Source organism: Fundulus heteroclitus, chromosome 20 (genome assembly GCF_011125445.2).
Source record: "Fundulus heteroclitus isolate FHET01 chromosome 20, MU-UCD_Fhet_4.1, whole genome shotgun sequence".
Taxonomy (NCBI): domain Eukaryota; kingdom Metazoa; phylum Chordata; class Actinopteri; order Cyprinodontiformes; family Fundulidae; genus Fundulus; species Fundulus heteroclitus.
Window position 1 is genome coordinate 17,707,034 of NC_046380.1, and position 18,040 is coordinate 17,725,073.

General features: G+C 38.6%; 1 protein-coding gene across 2 annotated transcripts; it reads left to right on the forward strand.

Annotated features, from left to right (window-relative positions):
* On the forward strand, positions 1-16,696 carry LOC105933649 (alpha-1,3-galactosyltransferase 2). 2 transcript variants are annotated; one of them, XM_036124687.1, is made up of 7 exons: positions 1-45; positions 319-379; positions 10,675-10,744; positions 11,455-11,544; positions 11,968-12,063; positions 14,932-15,069; positions 15,172-16,696. In XM_036124687.1, the coding sequence occupies exons 3-7, from the start codon at positions 10,740-10,742 to the stop codon at positions 15,854-15,856; spliced, it is 1,014 nt and encodes a 337-aa protein (XP_035980580.1). In that variant the 5' UTR covers positions 1-45; positions 319-379; positions 10,675-10,739; the 3' UTR covers positions 15,857-16,696. The 2 variants fall into 2 exon arrangements, with proteins under 2 accessions (XP_035980580.1, XP_035980579.1); XM_036124686.1 differs by lacking the exon at positions 1-45 and having other exon boundaries at positions 52-379.
* Positions 16,697-18,040: the final 1,344 nt, after the last annotated feature.

An 18,040-nucleotide genomic window follows, 5' to 3' on the forward strand; every position in this document is an offset into this window, starting at 1 on the left:
ACACCCACCAACTCCATGACAGAATGAGCTCACGGCGTTTGCACAGTAGGTATTGGTTTACACATAAACTGTAAGACGCATTCTGCGTGTTCTGCCTCAAGTTTTAATTCCCACTTTGAGTTTAAATGTGCACAAAAGCAGCATTTGTTATTATTATTATTATTGATTATTGTCAATAGTTTTATATGTGGAAACATTTTATGTTGAGCAGAGAAACCAGTAAGGGCTGTTTTCATGCATGGAGGCCACTCCCTTTCTGTTACTTTGAGGAGAACCTGCAGAGTGGCAGCACAATAACGCTGAACGTTTTCTGTAAAGTCTTGTGGAACAGATCTTTAATGTGTGAAAACCTTGGAAAACACCTGAAAACCACCTCCAGGTAGGCTACAGACGTATTTTTTATTTTATTTTATTTGTGTAGTCCTTACGTGTGAAATATTTATTTTCTTGTGAGGTTTGCCAAATGTCTCGGTCAGCTATTGAGTCCATAGAAAAAATATAGATTAACATTTTCTTAATGTAAAATTTAGTCAAACTTTGATATTATATTACTAGGATATTATGAGATACATTAAATTAGTTCACATTTGTTGAGTTAAATTGAAAACAGCATGTGGTTAGAAAAATGTTTTTACAAATGAAATTTTAGAAAATTATTGCATGCCAATATATTTAGAATCCCTCTGAGGTAAAAATTTGTAAAGCCACTATTTGATGTATTTTAGGACATGTCTTTACCAGCTTTGAACTTTTGCATTCTTCCTCACAAGATAGAGCATTTGTGAGCAAATTTTTTAAACTCTCACCAGATGGTCTGAACATTAATTTGTCTGAGTAAGATTTACTCAAATTGAAGAAAATTTACTCAGAAACATATAACATTTGGTCCCTCCCAGTGGATTTTTTCCTGTGCTGTGTGCTTTAATCTAAAGTAGTCCATTGTGAATCTGCCTGAAACTTTTGCGCCGTTGCTTGGCTGGAGGGAGAACTTCTGCCCCAGTTTTAAGTCTTTTAAATCAGAATAATCTTTATTCCGCTATGATCGTGTGCACCATCAAGGAATTTGAATTTGTTTACTGCTATGTTATATACAATGTAAAGTTTTTATCCCATGTGTTTTTTTGTTTTTTATGTAAAGAAAAGAAAAACAGAAGCAGTGAGTTGTGCAATAAACGTATATCGTTTCACAGCACTTTAGATGACACATAATCTGTAAGGTTTCATCAGACTGTGTTCATCAGACAAACAGCCCGGGGACAGAAACTGTCTTTGTGATGTGTTTTTTTTCTTTTTTTTCTTTTTTTTTGGTGTTTTTTTTTTTTAAATAGCTTTGTTCCTGCCTTCAGGCTTTTTTTCCAGTATCAAGATTTGCAATATTTTATTCCATTTTCCCATCAACTCTGAGCAGCATACCTGTCCCTACAAAGGAAAAGCAATGCAGCCTGACTGAAGTCCTACACCATTAGGAGTCTGTTCCCAAGACAAATTTCCTTTGGGACAATAAAGTTCATCATCATCATCATGTTGGTCTATCTCACCACCATGTTTCATTGTGGGGATGGCCTGCTCAGGAAGATATGCACCAGGCATAGTTTCGTATGTAGTATAAAGGTTTAGCTTGGCTCTATGTGATCACAGCACTTGTTTTCTCCTCCTAAATGGCTTGAAGCAAATGTTAGATGGGAGTTCTCATAAAACATTAACCTACCTGCTTTAAAAATTTCCACAACTGTTTCCCGGACCTGTCGGTTGTGTGTCTTTGGTTTAATTTGACTTTGCAAAGTGCCTTGAGATGACGTGTTGTGAATTGACGCTATACAGTATAAATAAAATTTTATTGAATTTCTTGGTCTTCGTGGTGTGGCTTCCTTTAACTAGTCCGACGACCCCAAAGCGCTTTACACTGCAATCAGTCGTTCACACATTCACACCCTGGCGGTGGTGAGCTATGTTAGCAGCCACAGCTGCCCTGGGGCAGACTGACAGAGACAAGGCTGCCACACATCGGCGCCACTCAGGAAGTCCACAGACTATGAGATATAACTGTTTTTTTTTCTCAAACAATCATTTGCAGTTGGGGTTTCTTAACGTTGACCAAAGCCAAACCACTGACACCTTCACAGCACAGCTATATTGATGCTGATATTACATTAAACACCAGTGGACTGTATTTAGGTGATTTAGGCAGTTGGTTGCACTGGATTTTATTTGGAGCTATCAATGCAAAGGAGTAGGGTTGAATACATAAGAGATGTCCTTCTTCTTTCACTTCACACACTTCAATTAATTAAATGCGACTTTGTTTTGATTTTTGTCATTAAATCCTGATGCAATACATTAACGTTTTTGGTAGAAATGTGATAAAATGTGTAAAAAGTTCTCAGAATATGAGTACTTTTGCCTGGAACTGTATCCAATAAGCCTTTGTCACAATAGTTGTGATAGTTGGAAGATGTTATTTTTATAGAGAAATATGCTCTGGTCTTATGCCTCATTTAAAGAGACGCATACAGTCACACACACACACACACACACACACACACACACACACACACACACACACACACACACACACACACACACACACACACACACACACACATCTAAGGGCGACGAGTGACACAGTTACCCAGTGTCGCAGTGCCGGTCCGTGCCTCTTGGGGGCCCTAAGCAGAATTTGATTTGGGGGCCCCCCTCCGACCTTGCAGAATTACCTATGCTAGAAGATTATTGACACAAATGTCACGTTATAATGTTATAGCAAATAATATAAACGAATATGGTGAGGTTATGTAATAACACAAAATAAATAAATAAACAATACTTAAAATACTTCACTCTTTTATTAAAACGTCTGAATAAAAACTGTCACAAAACATATTAAATAAATTATATCATCATAATTCATTCATTCATTTATATCACTAGTGTAAAAAACGATTGGGGGGGGGGGCTCTGGTGGCTAGGGGGTCTATGGCCAGACTATGAGATATAATTATTTTTTTTCTGAAACAATCATTTGCAGTTGGAGTTTCTAAACGTTGAATGTATGTCAGTACATATTAGGCACAAAGAAGACCTTATTTGAGTATGTAACCTGCAGTTTATTAACAATATAACAAAATAAAACATAATCTAAAACACAATTTGCCATATGTATATGACATGTTCTACTGTTTCATCCTCCCAGCAGTGGTCATAATCCCCTATGCTGTGCTTTTGTAGTTTAAAATCCGGATAATTAAAGAAAATAATGCCAGCGTGTCCAAATCTTAGTTTTGTTATTAATCTTTCCTCCTTCTGCTCTTTCTTAGTTATCATTTCTCATGCCGCCCATTTGAGCCTATAAAAGCGTCTTCCTTTTCTTTACACATTTTACCTTTTCTGCCATTCTTTCTTTAGTTTTCTGAACAATGATGCTCCTCTCTGAAATTTTAAGTTCTTCCACTAGTTGGGTTTATTGCAACCCTTTGTGCAACATAGCGCCAACTACTGTACAGGAGTGACCTGGTTCTGGTAGTAATTTAGTAATGGGTTAATTTTAGTTAACAGTCATTAATTAACTTAATTAATGACTGTGTTGTGAGCAATCCTTATATTTTTTTACCTAAGACAAATCTTGCGATATCATGTAAGGGAGGTTAACGTAAAGCTGTAAAGCGGTAAACTTATAGGATAACGGTGAGTTTGAAAATGGAGAAGTTTCTCGTTCGACCAGCAACTCCTGTCTGTCATATAATAACTGCTAAGCTACCGCAATGAAAAAATGCTGCTGCCGGCAATGATTGTGACGTAGGAAAAATTAACACATGAGTTTTATATCATGTCTTACACTGTAGTTATTATTATTTTTGGAATAAATCACATACACAAGTGTATATAATTCCCTTGCTACGCTGCGTCATTACGCACAATCCAGCCGCTGATCCCCCCTCTGATCTCCTCCTGCTCTTCTAGACTGTGACAGTCCATAACTTTCACCTTTCACAGTGACAGGTTTGTCATCTCAGCATCTGCCCTGACCAGACATTACATCCCCTGTGTCTGCGCAGGGCACCTCTGAGGGCGTAAACGCATGCCGAAGGCTGAGTTTGAAGTTGTTTCCCAGCAGAGGTTTCATGTTTGTGGTCTGACCAACAACGACGTGGGCCCCTGCCTCGCCTTTAACCCACTAGCACTAGCCTTGAGCCTATAGGAAATAACACTATAGAAAGTAGCACGTTTATTTTTGTATCTTGTCTATGAGTATAGAGACGCAGCCCTTTGAGATATGCACTTCACTGCGTCTCACTTTTCTACACAGCCTAGATGGCTATAGAAAAAAAAACAATAGGCTATTTGGGAACTGATTGTCTGGTCCCTGCATAATTTCTGTTCAATGATACCAGGTTGAGGCGGTGAGCGGAAACAATTCTTTTCAGTTTTGCGCTGTGCGCGAGGGATAAGCATAGTGTGGAAAATTCATGAAATACAGACTGGAAAGTGCTCTGTTTAAAGAGGGTGGACGAGGAATGAGGGGCCTGGGCTGAAAATCCCAATTACAAGACCCTCAAAAGTACGCACAGAAATTATCGTGTGACTAAATTGAGAAGTTGCACCTGAATTCAAGCACAAGGTAACGCAAGGGCCCCATAGCTTCCCTACGCCTAAGAAGAATCAGGCGCTTCTTTGTTTCTGTGTGCCCCCGTAGGAGGAATGTCCCGTTTTGACACACATCATGGCAATAACACCACCTTCACATACTGAAGATTTCTCTTCAAATGTGATGTTTCTAGCATCTCCTTAAATTTTAGGCAACTTGAGAGCCAGAAGATGAGGCCTGCTGTTTTCATGTTTGGGACAAGCTTCATTTAAATGTTGTTCTGTTTCATTTAATTTTCTGTTATTAAATGAATAATAACACATAAACAAATACAAATAAAAAATAAAATAAAATATATCTACGTAGATAGATAGATAGATAGATAGATAGATAGATAGATAGATAGATAGATAGATAGATAGATAGATAGATAGATAGATAGATAGATAGATAGATAGATAGATGTCTGTCAGGTTCAAACACCTAAAACATTAATTCAACAACAAAAGGTTGTTTAATGAATGTTTTAGGTGTTTGAAAAAAAGACAATAAGCGTTAGTTTGGTTTTATTTGAGAGATGTGCCCAGTTACAACTCCTTATCGTTCTGAAAACACATCCTGCACCTCCTCTCTCTTTATTGTTAAAAAGGAGTTCCCTAGTTAGAAAACCCCATTATGATGAGAGATTATATATATATATATATATATATATATATATATATATATATAGAGAGAGAGAGAGAGAGAGAGAGAGAGAGATAGAGATAGAGATAGAGATAGATAGATAGATAGATAGATAGATAGATAGATAGATAGATATACATGAATGCTAAATTGTGTTTTCTTATAACGGACCCTAACGGCAGGGGGTAAAGAAGGAGGGAGAGCGGAGCAGGGGGCTAAGAATGGAGCCTTGAGGCACTCCCTATGTGTGGGAGTATGTAAGCAAATAAAATACAAAAAGCAGCTCTCCATTCATGAAAAAAAAACCCAATGGTTTTATGCGTCTTTGGAGTCTGATGGATGATGTCTTTGTCAGACTTCCACCGTTAATTAGACTTACCCATAAGTTACTCCATTGTGTTTGTGGCTCCGAGTCATTTTATAGTTTCTGATTATATTTTGTTCTGTGAATTTAAAGATGTTCACGTGGCCAGAGAAGGTCTTTTCTCCTTCCCCTCGGCCTGTATCTTCTTCATAGTGATTACACCTGCCATTTGTGGGCAGCGCTAATCCAAGCCGTGCCTTTGGGACATGCAAAAGTATGAGCACAATTATTTGCAACTTTAGTGATCCGTAGTGCATCTTAGATTAACAGATTTGCATCAACTTGTGTGAGCGTGTGTGCGCCCATGTGTGTGTGTGAGCGTGTGTGCGCCCATGTGTGTGTGTGTGTGTGTGAAATATGTAATAAACATGTCTTGTATAGCCCATAGACCCTGTGTATGCAGGATTATATCTGAGGGTGTACACAAAACCATTGTGAAGAACAAACCACATCCAGGTGCTTTACCCTGAAAAAAGTGTTCTTCTTTATTGTAGACTTAGGAATAAAATGACTCTTGAGACAGAAACTATACTTTAACATATTTAATCTAACAAGCCAGAGGGATGCTATAGGTAAACAAATCAGTTTTGAGAAGTTGTTCCAAAAACAAAGAGTGCGGCGAGGTGGCTGCGCTTTCGCTGTCATTGCACCAAAATTATAGAACAAATTACCATTACATGTCAGGCAGGCTGACTCTCTTTCTGTTTTTAAAACACTCTTTAAATCTTCTCTTTTAAAACATTCTTTTTCTGTCTCTCTCTTTAAATTTTAACTCAGTTTATTGTTTGTTTTTGTGTATCAGCTCCTTATTTGACATTGTATTGTATTTAATTGGTTTTACTATTTTTATTTTATTGTGAATTACTAGTTTCTATAGAATGCGTAAAGCACTTTGGCCAACCGGGTTAGATTTTTGAGCTGAGTTGAAATTAAGATAATTCAGAATCTGTGGCGGGACTTGAAAACCGATTTTTTCAGAGACTCTTTATCCAGTCTGACTGAGCCTGAGCTGCAAGAAATGGAAAAAGGTTTCAGTGTCTAGATGTACAAGGCTGGTAGCGACATACCCTAAACGATTGGCAGATAATTGCAGCGTTGCTATATTGCCTCGGGGGAACGTCATTACAAACGCAAGCCATGCTTTTAAGACTTTTATAAGTAATCCAGTTATATGCTTCTTTTGGTTGGAGCAGCACATAAAATCGAAGTCTAGTTAAAACCAGTGAAATATTGAAAAAAGTTCAAGAGTGAACGTATAGTTCGTAAAGCCGCTGGAATCTTTAACTGCGCTTCTCTAAAGATAAAGCAGCTCTTCCCTGCTACTGCATGCTCCTTTGACCTCTTCATGTCTATACAGCCGTGCCTATAATACGTAAACGCAGCGCACGCATTTTAAAGAAGATGCAACTTGTAGGAAATAAGAAAACACATTATTGTATGTATTGCATTTTGCTCCCATGGTTGCTCGAGCATTAATGCACGATTGAACAGGTCTGCGTTCAATGACTGTTTTGTCTCCAGACATGGGGCTGTTTGCTAAGGCCACGACAACATAGAGTTTTTTTTTCTTCTCAAGAACGTTGACTTATCTCTGCCCCTTTCATCTTTTTCTGAATGTGGTTCTTGGCAGTTGAACTTTTAAAGTTCACAATGTACGGTGAAAGCTGAAACTAACTATACTTTGGCACTCTGCTCTTCCCTGGGATGGCGAAGGCAGCTTTCCCTGTGTTTGTCCCTCTTGGGCTCCTTTACTCCGGGGGTCCTATCGTGCATCTGGGGTTCTGTTTTCCCCGGTGTCTGCCTCTGCGCTCTGGAGGTGGTGGTGGGGGTGGGGGGGTGGGGGTCTTTGGCTCCTCACAACCTCTGTTGAGCATTTTTCTTATGGATAAATCTTACATATACTCCCAAACACCCAGGTGCTTACAGAGTCACGTCTATACAGATAAACCCTATAATTAGCTTTGGCTGTCATTATAAATGTCTTGTATTACATAATAATATGTATTTGTCAGTGTTGTTATTAAAGCGTTGATTGTTTGTACCACGAATACTTTTTTTGTTGTTTTTGCTGCTCTTTTTATATCTCTCTCTGCAGGTGTAGAAGCGGACTCTGACGATGTTATCTTGTTTTCCCTCTTTCCTCTGTTCTATTTTTGTCACCTTTTCTCCATTTTAACATTTTGCCTCATATTTTTCTCTTCCTTTCTTTCTCTTTTACTTTTCCATTTCGGGATCTATTGAACTTGAAATAATCAAAAAGAAACATCCAATAAAGTTTTTTGCATATATATTAAGTGAAGCAATAAAACAAAGGCAGTAAGGCTCCACTTGTGAAAGTAAATATGTTCAGCTCTCTTTGGCATTAAGACATCAATTCTTAATGCTACATTGCTGGACAGGACAAGTTAGAAAAAAAACAACTTGTATATACATATGTATATGTATATACTCTGTTCTGTTCTGTGCATTTTCTTGGTGCTGCAACCTGGAAAGATAACAGTGTTTTTCATTGTGATTTTGTCTTTTATTACTGTGAATGCAGTAGGCATTCACAGTTATTGAGATCCTCTTACGCGTTTTTACTGTTTAAAGTTTGATTTGCTTCTCCTCCTACAGTTTTTGTCTGATTTCAACCATTCCACCTTTAAACTATTCAGCTTCTTCTGGAATCGATGGCTATATCTTTTTGTACTTTTAACTTTTCAACTTTTTAAAATTTTTCTGCAAATTTTCAGCTTTTTTTTTCTCTCATAGGCAATGAATGTAATTCACTAAAATTCCGCTCATTTCAGCTGCTTTTTGACAGCTTACTGCTTCAGCCTACTTTCAGCTAGAAATGCCATTCAACTTTTAAAATGTAGTGATATCTTTCAGCTATTATGGTATATTTCAGCTTTTTCATATCTTTTACCATTTTCATATAGAACCTCCTTAAAATAATTTTGGCTTTTCAAGAAATTCAGCAAATAATATGCGTTGCTATGGTCGTCAAGGAGGCAGTTATAGAGTGCACACTGTAGAAATTCAACAAATTCTTCTTCTCCGAACAACTTCTTCTTACAATTTGTTCGAGAGTAGCGAATGTGCAAAATCCTGAAAACGCTTTGGACCTCCTTCCCCCCAAATGATGCACTTTTTTACATCGTCACCATGCCTACACCAATTTTTGTACAAACATAAAAATGAACACCATAGTCCGCAAAACCCTGCTGATACTCACGGTGAAAGAATTATTTTGATATCTCTTATACTTTTTCAGCTAGAGCGATTTGTTCGGGACTATGTTTTGGGGATTTTCGCATTTTCCTCAAAATTACCTTTTTCCAGGATTTTTTGTGCCTAAATTAAAATATTTCCAGCAAAAACCGATAGCTTGTCCGGTTCCCCTTTCCGTTACAAAATAAACGCAGAAAAACGTACGTCTCTAACCTTTATCGTTCCGGAGAAACCAAGTGCTGCTCGCGGGGTAAATCGCAGCTGAAGGTTCAGAACTCCATGCCCCCAAATTATGCACTTTTTACATCGTCGCTATGCCTACATCGATTTTTGTACAAACATATAAATAAGCAGAGTTGTCCTCCAAAGCCGGCTGATACTCACAGTGAAGGAATTATTTTGATATCTCCTATACTTTTTTAGCTAGAGCGATTTGTTCGGGACCCTTTTTAAAGGATTTTTGCATATCCATAAAAATCCCGTTTGTATCATAATTTTTTACACCTTTATTAAAATATTTCCAGGAAGAACGATAGCTTGTCTTCTTCTCCTATCCGTTAAGAAATAAACACAGAAAAAATTACGTCTCTACCATTTGTTTGAGGCAAAGTATTCCATACTATTCCAATGAGGCAGAGTCTGAGCAAAGTCTCTGCACTTCGGTAGAATGGTCAGCTGCAGGTGTGAGTGAGTTTCCATGACGACGGAACTCTGCTGGCCAGAGGGAGAGGCTCCATTGGGATAGAATGGCAACTTTCGACACACACTGCAGTGGCTGTGATGAATGTAGAAATTTCAAATTCGCAAAGTCACTTCCTCTTAACATTTTAAAATTTTCAATTGATTATCAGGCATGTGTGAATTTTCTTTCACTTTTTGGATTTCACATGCTTTCCTATTGGGCCTCTGACTCCAACAGGACCTGGCAGGATGCCCAGACACGACCCCTCTGGCCTAAACAGCACCACCCACCTGTGGGAGATGGCACTACACACCTTTTTGAGGCACTTCCCAGTACAGGATTTAGACCAAACTAACAGAGTGCCATCACACGGTGATACTGAACACAAACATGTTAGCGGCTAACGGTTAGCATGTTGCTAACCGGAAGTAGCCCTAGGAAGCTCGTACAAACTTCTGCTTCACAGAGTCTTTACTTCCTTTAGAGAGAAAGCTCCACAAGAAATTTGGCCTACGTCGCATGAAGTATCTCCAAGCTATGAGGTGTCAAACATCCAATGCTTTTCAATGGGGGGCGAAACCCCTTATACTCCTGGAAATGCAGGCCCACATTTGGCTACAGTATATTCAAGTTTGAAATTCTACTTCTGCTTTGTTAAACGATTCAGTGTTTAGAATGAGTTAGGAGATGTTTGGTGCCATTCCCTCAGTTTTTTTCTTCTTCCAATCTTTCAGCTATTGTTCTTTCATGTTCAAATTCTTCAACTTTTTCAACTTCTTCAATGCTTTTCAGCCATTTTTTCTCTTCTTCAAGGAACTTCTGCATCTTTTGCTCAATCATTCAGCTTACTGCATTCACAGTGCATTTTCGCAGGAAATGCAAATTTTTCTAGTTCATTTTAATAAGAGACACCTACCAGAGATGCTTCAAGGGTCTTTAATGAAAGTGTTTAAAAGCTTGTCTGATCGTTTTAACAGGGACATTTAAATTAATATAATTTGTAAGTATTCAAGGTACTATTCATTGTTTTTGCTACTGAATGAATCACAGGTGTAGATGCATGACCAGTGTCTTTTTATTGACTCACTGCTGCAGGTATTGAGTGAATTTCAGTCCATACAAACCAGTTTCTCTCCTCTCTTTCAGCGATCGTTGTGTGCCTTCCTCTCTGCCCACAGCCCTGCTTCCTTTACTGACGTCAACAACCACTGATGATGTGGGTAAACGTCTGAGTGCGTTGCTTACTGTATTCACTACTTCTCGTTGAAAAAAGAAATTCGTAAGAAGGAGAAGTGTGAAAAATAATTAAGCTGCATCAGCATAGTTGGATAAGTGCGGACGCTCTACTACCAATACTTTGTTAAAGCATCTTTTGATTCAGTCCTGGGTGTCTTGTACACACACCTGGCTTCAGTTACAAAGAAGCTGAAGCCTAATTTTAAATTTCCTATCATTTTCCTATCAGTATCATAAGCTAAAACCATAGTTTGCAGAGAGGTTAAAAAAGATAAAAGTGATCTCACTGTTAATAGGAAAAAGTTACGAGATCAAAATCTGTTGCCTGCTGGGGGATGTGGACAGGAAATTTTCTCAGTTTGCACAAACACAGTCAAATCCAGACGTAGCATTGACTCCTGAATTGAATCAGAAGATGCTTCAATGATATATTAGTCAAAAAGTGTGTGAACCTGAGCAGCGAGTTCCTGTAGGTGTTTTCTCCTGCATTCCCCTGAAACAGTACTTCAACTGTACAAGAGCTGTCACATAAGAAAGTTTACTAAATGATTTTAATTGTTATATTATTAATGTCACAAAAAATTGGCATCAACCGAAGTGTGCGTACTTTTTATATCCACTGTAGTTTTTTTTTCTTCTTTTTTTTTACCGTCTGGTGTATATGTTTTAACATTTCTTTCCTCATGGCAGGAGCATCCAGATGACAAAGAGTATTAGGAAATTTCTGCTTTTGTTTCCGCCTGCGTTGTGCGTCATGTATCTCACACTGCCATCTGTGCGGTGAGTGGCTAAAAATGTCTGTTATTAAAATGGTGAGAAGAAACCTTACAAATATTTCAGAAATGGCACTTTAACGGTCATGAAGATGCATCATTTATGGAAGGTGAAGACGATTTTCTTGCCATTGTTTTGCATTTTTCATAGGCCATGTTTTGCATCACATAATAAAGGTAAAAAAAAAAAAAAGTAATAGATATGCACCAATCAACTTTGGGAAATTCGATTGAGGCTGTTTTTCCTGCACTTAAAACAACATTTTCCCCCGCTCATCATTAAATATGTTAAAATCAACAACTCCCACCCTTTCCTGCCTACACCAACAACTAACAGGATTACTGCGCAATTACCAATATCCCTTCATAACAGTGAAAAAAAAAAACGGGAGCATAATATTTATTTGACTTTATTTTGCTTTGATGTCAGATTTTTGATAGGACTCCTGCCGATGGACAAGTGTTCTTTGGAAAGCGTCAAGCTGCTGAAACCTGGTAACGCTGCTGACACAGAACTCGACCTTTGGTGAGAAAACAGAACCTCAAGTCCTGCTTGAAGACATATATGTTACAGCAACGTCTCGTTGCTATATTATATTGTATAGTCCGTGAAGTGTGTGTTGCTTTAGATGCACTCCTATTGTGAACGGTGCAAGTGTGTTGAGCTCAATGGTAAGATGTTCAGTGTTATTTAATGTCACCGTATTTGAGTTTTTTTTGTTTTTTTTTTTATATTAGACTATCAACTGACCATCTGGAAATAAAAGCTTAACATTCTTTGATAAAAAAGATATCAGATAATTATCAGCCAAATGTTTTAGAAAGTGGGCTTGAATCCATCGAACCCTAGCATTTCCACAGTGTCGAGTGCTTAACAAGGTTTGTGAGTGGTTGTGGGATGGATCCATGGCAGCTGTGCTAACACGGTGACCAGAAAAGAAATAGGACAAGCACACACCAGACCCAAAGAAATACATATATTTAAAAAGTACTCAGAGTGTCCAAGGCTCCACCAATCAGGACATTTGAGAGGAAAGACAAAATAACAGAATAACGTAAAAAGTTAAAATAATGTTAAATCATTATAAGAATTAATACATAAAACAAATAACAACAGGCCTCCACCATATTAAACCATCAAAAGTTCTGGACCAATGTTGTTTGGAAAGACGAGCCCAACAAAGAGTTAATGTGTCAACAGAGGATGTGTTAAACCAAATGAGGCGCTGATGTCTGCTAGATAGCAACAGGAAGCGTCTTTCTTTAATTATTAATGGCAAAAGGGTGTCATAGTACAAAAGGGTTGGGTGTCTCCAACTGAAATAAGGTTAGACTTCGTTACATCACTAAGAAATATTTAATGAGGTGTGCTAGTTTTCTCTTTTACCTTGATTGTAGGGCCACTGAAACTTGGGTCTCTAAAAATGACCGTCACAGTCTGATCTGTCTTTCTTTTGGCGAGAGAGGAATATTTTTTTTATTTCCCGTGGCATAAATGTGTGTTGGAGTTTAAGACATATTTTCCTTGATCTTTCATTTTCCTACAGGTCAATGTGTAACATAGTCTGCAAACCACGAGTGCAGTAAAGTGAATTGCAATAGCAAAAGTCTAACAAAGGTGACCTTAAAGTGTTGAAATCTGTAGAAATGTGATGGAAGCAGAGCAAATGGGACTTAAATCCTCCTCAATGCTTGATATTGTAAGCACCAGACCTATAAGGTTATCTGGTTGGATTAGGACAGAAAAACTTCAGAATATATCCTGGATTTATCCAGAAATTGCACGTAAATAAATAAATCTTCATATCTCAATGCTGTATCTTGTTACCTGGTAGGAGTCAGATCTCTTTATAAAGCAAGCAGAAATACAGGGCAGTCAAAAGTAGCCGGTCAACGGCGGCAAATCGCCATCTATAGCAGCTCTTGCCGCCGCCTACATTTCCCCGATTATAGACCAATTCACGCCTGACGTCACGAGCTACATCCGCGCTACATCACGGTGGTAGACAAAAACAGTCCTGTTTTCACTTACCAGCGTGACAAAATGGGTGATTTAGAGCGTACTTTTTGTGTATTTTTGGAATCTAAGCAATGCCTACGACTTGTTGTGCTCCCGGTTGCACACAGAGGCATTCCAAATCGTCGGATGTACGTTTCTGTCGTTTACTGAAGGAGGAAGGAAGAAAGAAATGCATAATTTCAATGAAAAGGATGCAGGCAGACAATCCCAATCGACTGGGGGAGCCATCATACCACGACAGAATTTGCAGTCTACGCTTCATCTCCGGTAAAAACAACTTAATTTTGCACTGGTCATTGTTCTACTTAAATAATTATATAAATAGAAAATTAGGATATATACTTAAGTCAAGACGTAAACGTTCGTTTCGTAATAATATACGTACATGTACAATGTATGCAAACCCTCTGGCATGAGTCTGTGAAAAGGATTAATAAGACAAAACCACCAAAATAATCCTTTTAAACCTACCGGTGGCGGGTCTTCCTCTCTGTTGAGGCGTTCGACTCCGCTTTCGGATGTTACACAAACATGTCTGAACATGTCCTGATATGCAATAATTGTAGCCGTCCAGTGATTTCATTACTTTCGTGCTCTGTCGTCTGTACTGGCCTGCGTGTTTATAAGGCAGCTGTAAATATCGCCGTACGCAACACTTGGCCAGCATTTCACAGACTCGCTCCGTCCCTTCAGGCTTTTGCTGAACGGATCTGGCAATCTGATACCATCAACCATCAATTTAGTCTTATAATGATCTTGTTATACGTTATCTAAAGAAAAAAAATACGTCGAGAACTCGTTTTTTCTTTGTTTTCGTCCGCCATTGTGTTCGCCTTTTGCCTACCATGCGCGAAAAACCTGGATCAAAACATTGTTGGTGTTCTGATTGAAGTTAGTAAGTTGTCATATACCTAATCTGATCTGTTTTATATGGTGCTAGTAATTCAAATTCAACTAATGTTATGCAAATGGAGATTACCCTACCTTGTTAAAACATGATAACATCATGTGAAAAAGTAATGTTTTAATAATAATTAAAAAAACAAAGGTTGTTTTTGAAGAATTGATCATTCACTTCTTTTTTGCCTTTTATGCAATTTAAAACATGCACTCTGACTCTATTCTTTAAATAATCACCTTGAAAGCTTCCAAAATACATCAGGGAGACTCTATTTTTCAAAATTCTCCCCTCCGGGGCTCGGGCACCGGCATAAGTGCACCCTCCTACCTGATAGTGTGTGGCCTGCTGCTGTAAAAAAAGTTTGACTGCCCTGAAAATGTAACCAAAGGAGTTTTACAAATGCACAACATGTACTAAGTTTCCTCGCACAACCGACAACATGCAGTCTTCTAAAAAGTCTGCGTTTGTTTCAGGTCTCGAAGTGACGTGCAGACATGCACCTCCTGGAACGCTCCCATCATCTGGGAAGGAATGTTTAACCCCGGCCATTACGACCAGACACACCGAAGCGAAGGCTCTTCTGTCGCTTTAACTGTGTTTGCAGTTGGCAGGTTGGTTTTTCCCACATCCTGGTTTCCCTACCATCGCTGTTTGTTAAATCCCAGCAGGAAATATAAATACAGACACCTCTGTTGTCTCTAACCCTTTGTAAGGTACCTGGATGCCTACCTGGAGGCTTTCCTGAACTCATCAGAGCGTCACTTCATGTTGAGTTTGCCCGTGTCGTATTACGTGTTCACAGACAGACCGGAGAAAGTGCCGAACATCAACCTCGCCCCCAATCGTCACCTGAACGTAATCAAAGTGGAGAGACACGCGCGGTGGCAGGACATCTCCATGACGAGGATGAAGACGATCTCGGACGTCATAGAGTCGGATATCCGCCACCACTCCACGCACGTCTTCTGCTTCGACGTCGACCAGGTGTTCACCGGGAGGTTTGGCCCCGAGGCGCTGGGAGACACCGTGGCTCTGCTTCACGCCCACTACTACCACCTCCCGCGGAAGCTGTTCACCTACGATCGCAACCCCAAATCCGAGGCGTTCATGAGGACTGGGGATTTTTACTACCACGCCGCTGTCTTCGGAGGCTCGTGGAGGAGCGTGAAGGCGCTGACAGAGGCCTGCTACAAGAGCATCATGGAGGACAAGAAGAACAACGTGGAGGCCCTGTGGCACGACGAGAGTCATTTGAACAAGTACTTTTGGCTTCACAAGCCAAGCAGGATTCTTTCCCCGGAGTACTGCTGGGACACCAGCATCGGCTACAGGTTTGACATACGTGTGCACCGGCTGCTTTGGGCACCCAAGGATTATTACAAGCTGAGGACGTCATAGATTAATGCGTCTCAAGCTCCTAAGCCACAAACAGAGCCGGGCATTAGCTGTGATATACAGGTGACTCTTACTAAATGAATACAAAACACCATCAAGAACTTTAATTGTTCTTTAACAGTAATTCTGTTCAGTTCAATCTTCTGTATTGTGTAGATTCATTAAACACAGAGTGGTAGATTTCAGGTGTTTATTTGATGATCACAGTCAAGGAAACCCCAAATTTAAATTCCTCAGAAATTCTGATTATCAATTAAGACTAATAAAAATGTATTTCTAATACAGGATTGTTAGCCTACCGGGAGGTGTGTCCATGTACAGTATGTGCACTTGGTTGGGGGCTCCTTGTGCACAAATTACTGCCAGGGGAAATTATTCCCCTGGCTTTTTCCAGAGGTGTCAAAAGTATTCACATTTATCACTCAAGTGGAAGTATAGATAGTAAAGTTTAAAAATACTTCTGAAGAAGTAGAAGTATCAACTGCAACCTTTTATTCAAGTACAAGTATAAAAATACTAGTTTCAAAACTACTTACAGTACAGTAAAAGTAATTTAAATTAAAAAATGCCAGTAAGGACAAAACCTTAGACCTCCAGCACCACAGGGACCATTATTACTCTGATCGTATAGTATAATGTTAATATTGAAAGAAATTGGGATTTGTTGTTTCACCCACATATATGTCCATTGAAAACAAAACAATTAGTACAATGAAAATATATTAAAGGTCCATATATGTGCAATACTGAGCTTCAAGATGGGTTTCATGGAGCAGAAAGTCTGATGTCTGGTTGCCTATAAGTATAGGTGCAAAAAGTCAAACTAGAGACATTTTATCAATAACCTTTTACTTATCATTGCTGGTTAGGGGGTAGGGTTAGGGTTAGGGTTAGGGTTAGGGTTAGGTAGCTATAGGAATTTTTTATTTAGTTTTTTGACAAGCCAGAACGAAAACAAGCTGAAATAAAATAGAGGTAACGAGACTACTTTCAAAATGTAAGGAGTAGAAGTAAAAAGTAGGTTTAAAAAAAGAATTACTTTACTCACTAAAGTATAAATAACCAAAATATCCACTTAAGTAAGGTAACAAAGTGTTTGTACTTAGTTACTTGACACCCTTAGCTTTTGCTTCTTATTCACATACGTTTCTAAAGTGCGGTCTGGGGGCCATTTAGAGCCTTTGGACTAGTTTTATGTGGGCCCCTTGACCGCAGTTCAAAAATAGGCCAAATTTGTCCCTCCAGCAGACAGAGCTGAAGCAGATGGACACCTGTGCTTTTTTTAAGGTCAGAATTTCAGTGACAAAGGTATAATTTACCAAATGGGACATGTTGAATACAACACAAAGTTTTTTTTTTTATTAGTCATGTTTTGTTTTGCGCTTCATTTTAATATCATAGTGATTAGGGCCACAAATATCCACAAATATAACAGAGTGTCCAGTCAGAAAACCTCTCCATAATTGTGCAAGCCAAGACATTTATGTATTAAAAACACATTTAAATTGATCTTATCTAATGGTAATAATATTAAATACTTGAAATATATCACTCTTCATTTAATGAACTGTGCACTCTTTCCCCTTTTGAATTGAACTACTGACATAGGTTTACCTTTCTATGACCTTCTAATTTATTGAGATTCACCTGTACAGCCAATGGGAATAAAGAAGGGGCATAATGGCAACGTTAACAGACTGAATGACTATTGTGCTAGTTTTCTTAATTTATGGCAACTGTTTTACTCAATTTTATCAGATATCCCTCATTACATGTGTTTTCTGGGGATCATGTCTTGATTTCCAACTTAAGAGTTTGGTAACTACTGTCTTATCTCAGGAGTACAAATGAATTATTGTGACATAGAAGCTACAGGAAAACTTTGTTTAACTATATATTGTATGGTCCAGAAATTAGACATACATGATAAGGTTTTTCCTTTTTATTATCAGAAATATTATATTACAGAGTATATTTTATACAGAGAAATGGGAGGGGAAAATGAGTAGGTGTGATCTCCCGTGGTGAAAACAAATGCTTAGTGCTTGTACTCCAGCAAGAACAGAGCTGAGCGTTTTATATGAAGCATTATTGAATATTTTTAAGAGAGATCTGTGAACTCTCAGACGAGCTCGTTTGAGCAGAGTAGAGCTTGACAGAGACGCCAGCTGTCAGCATTTAAATCTG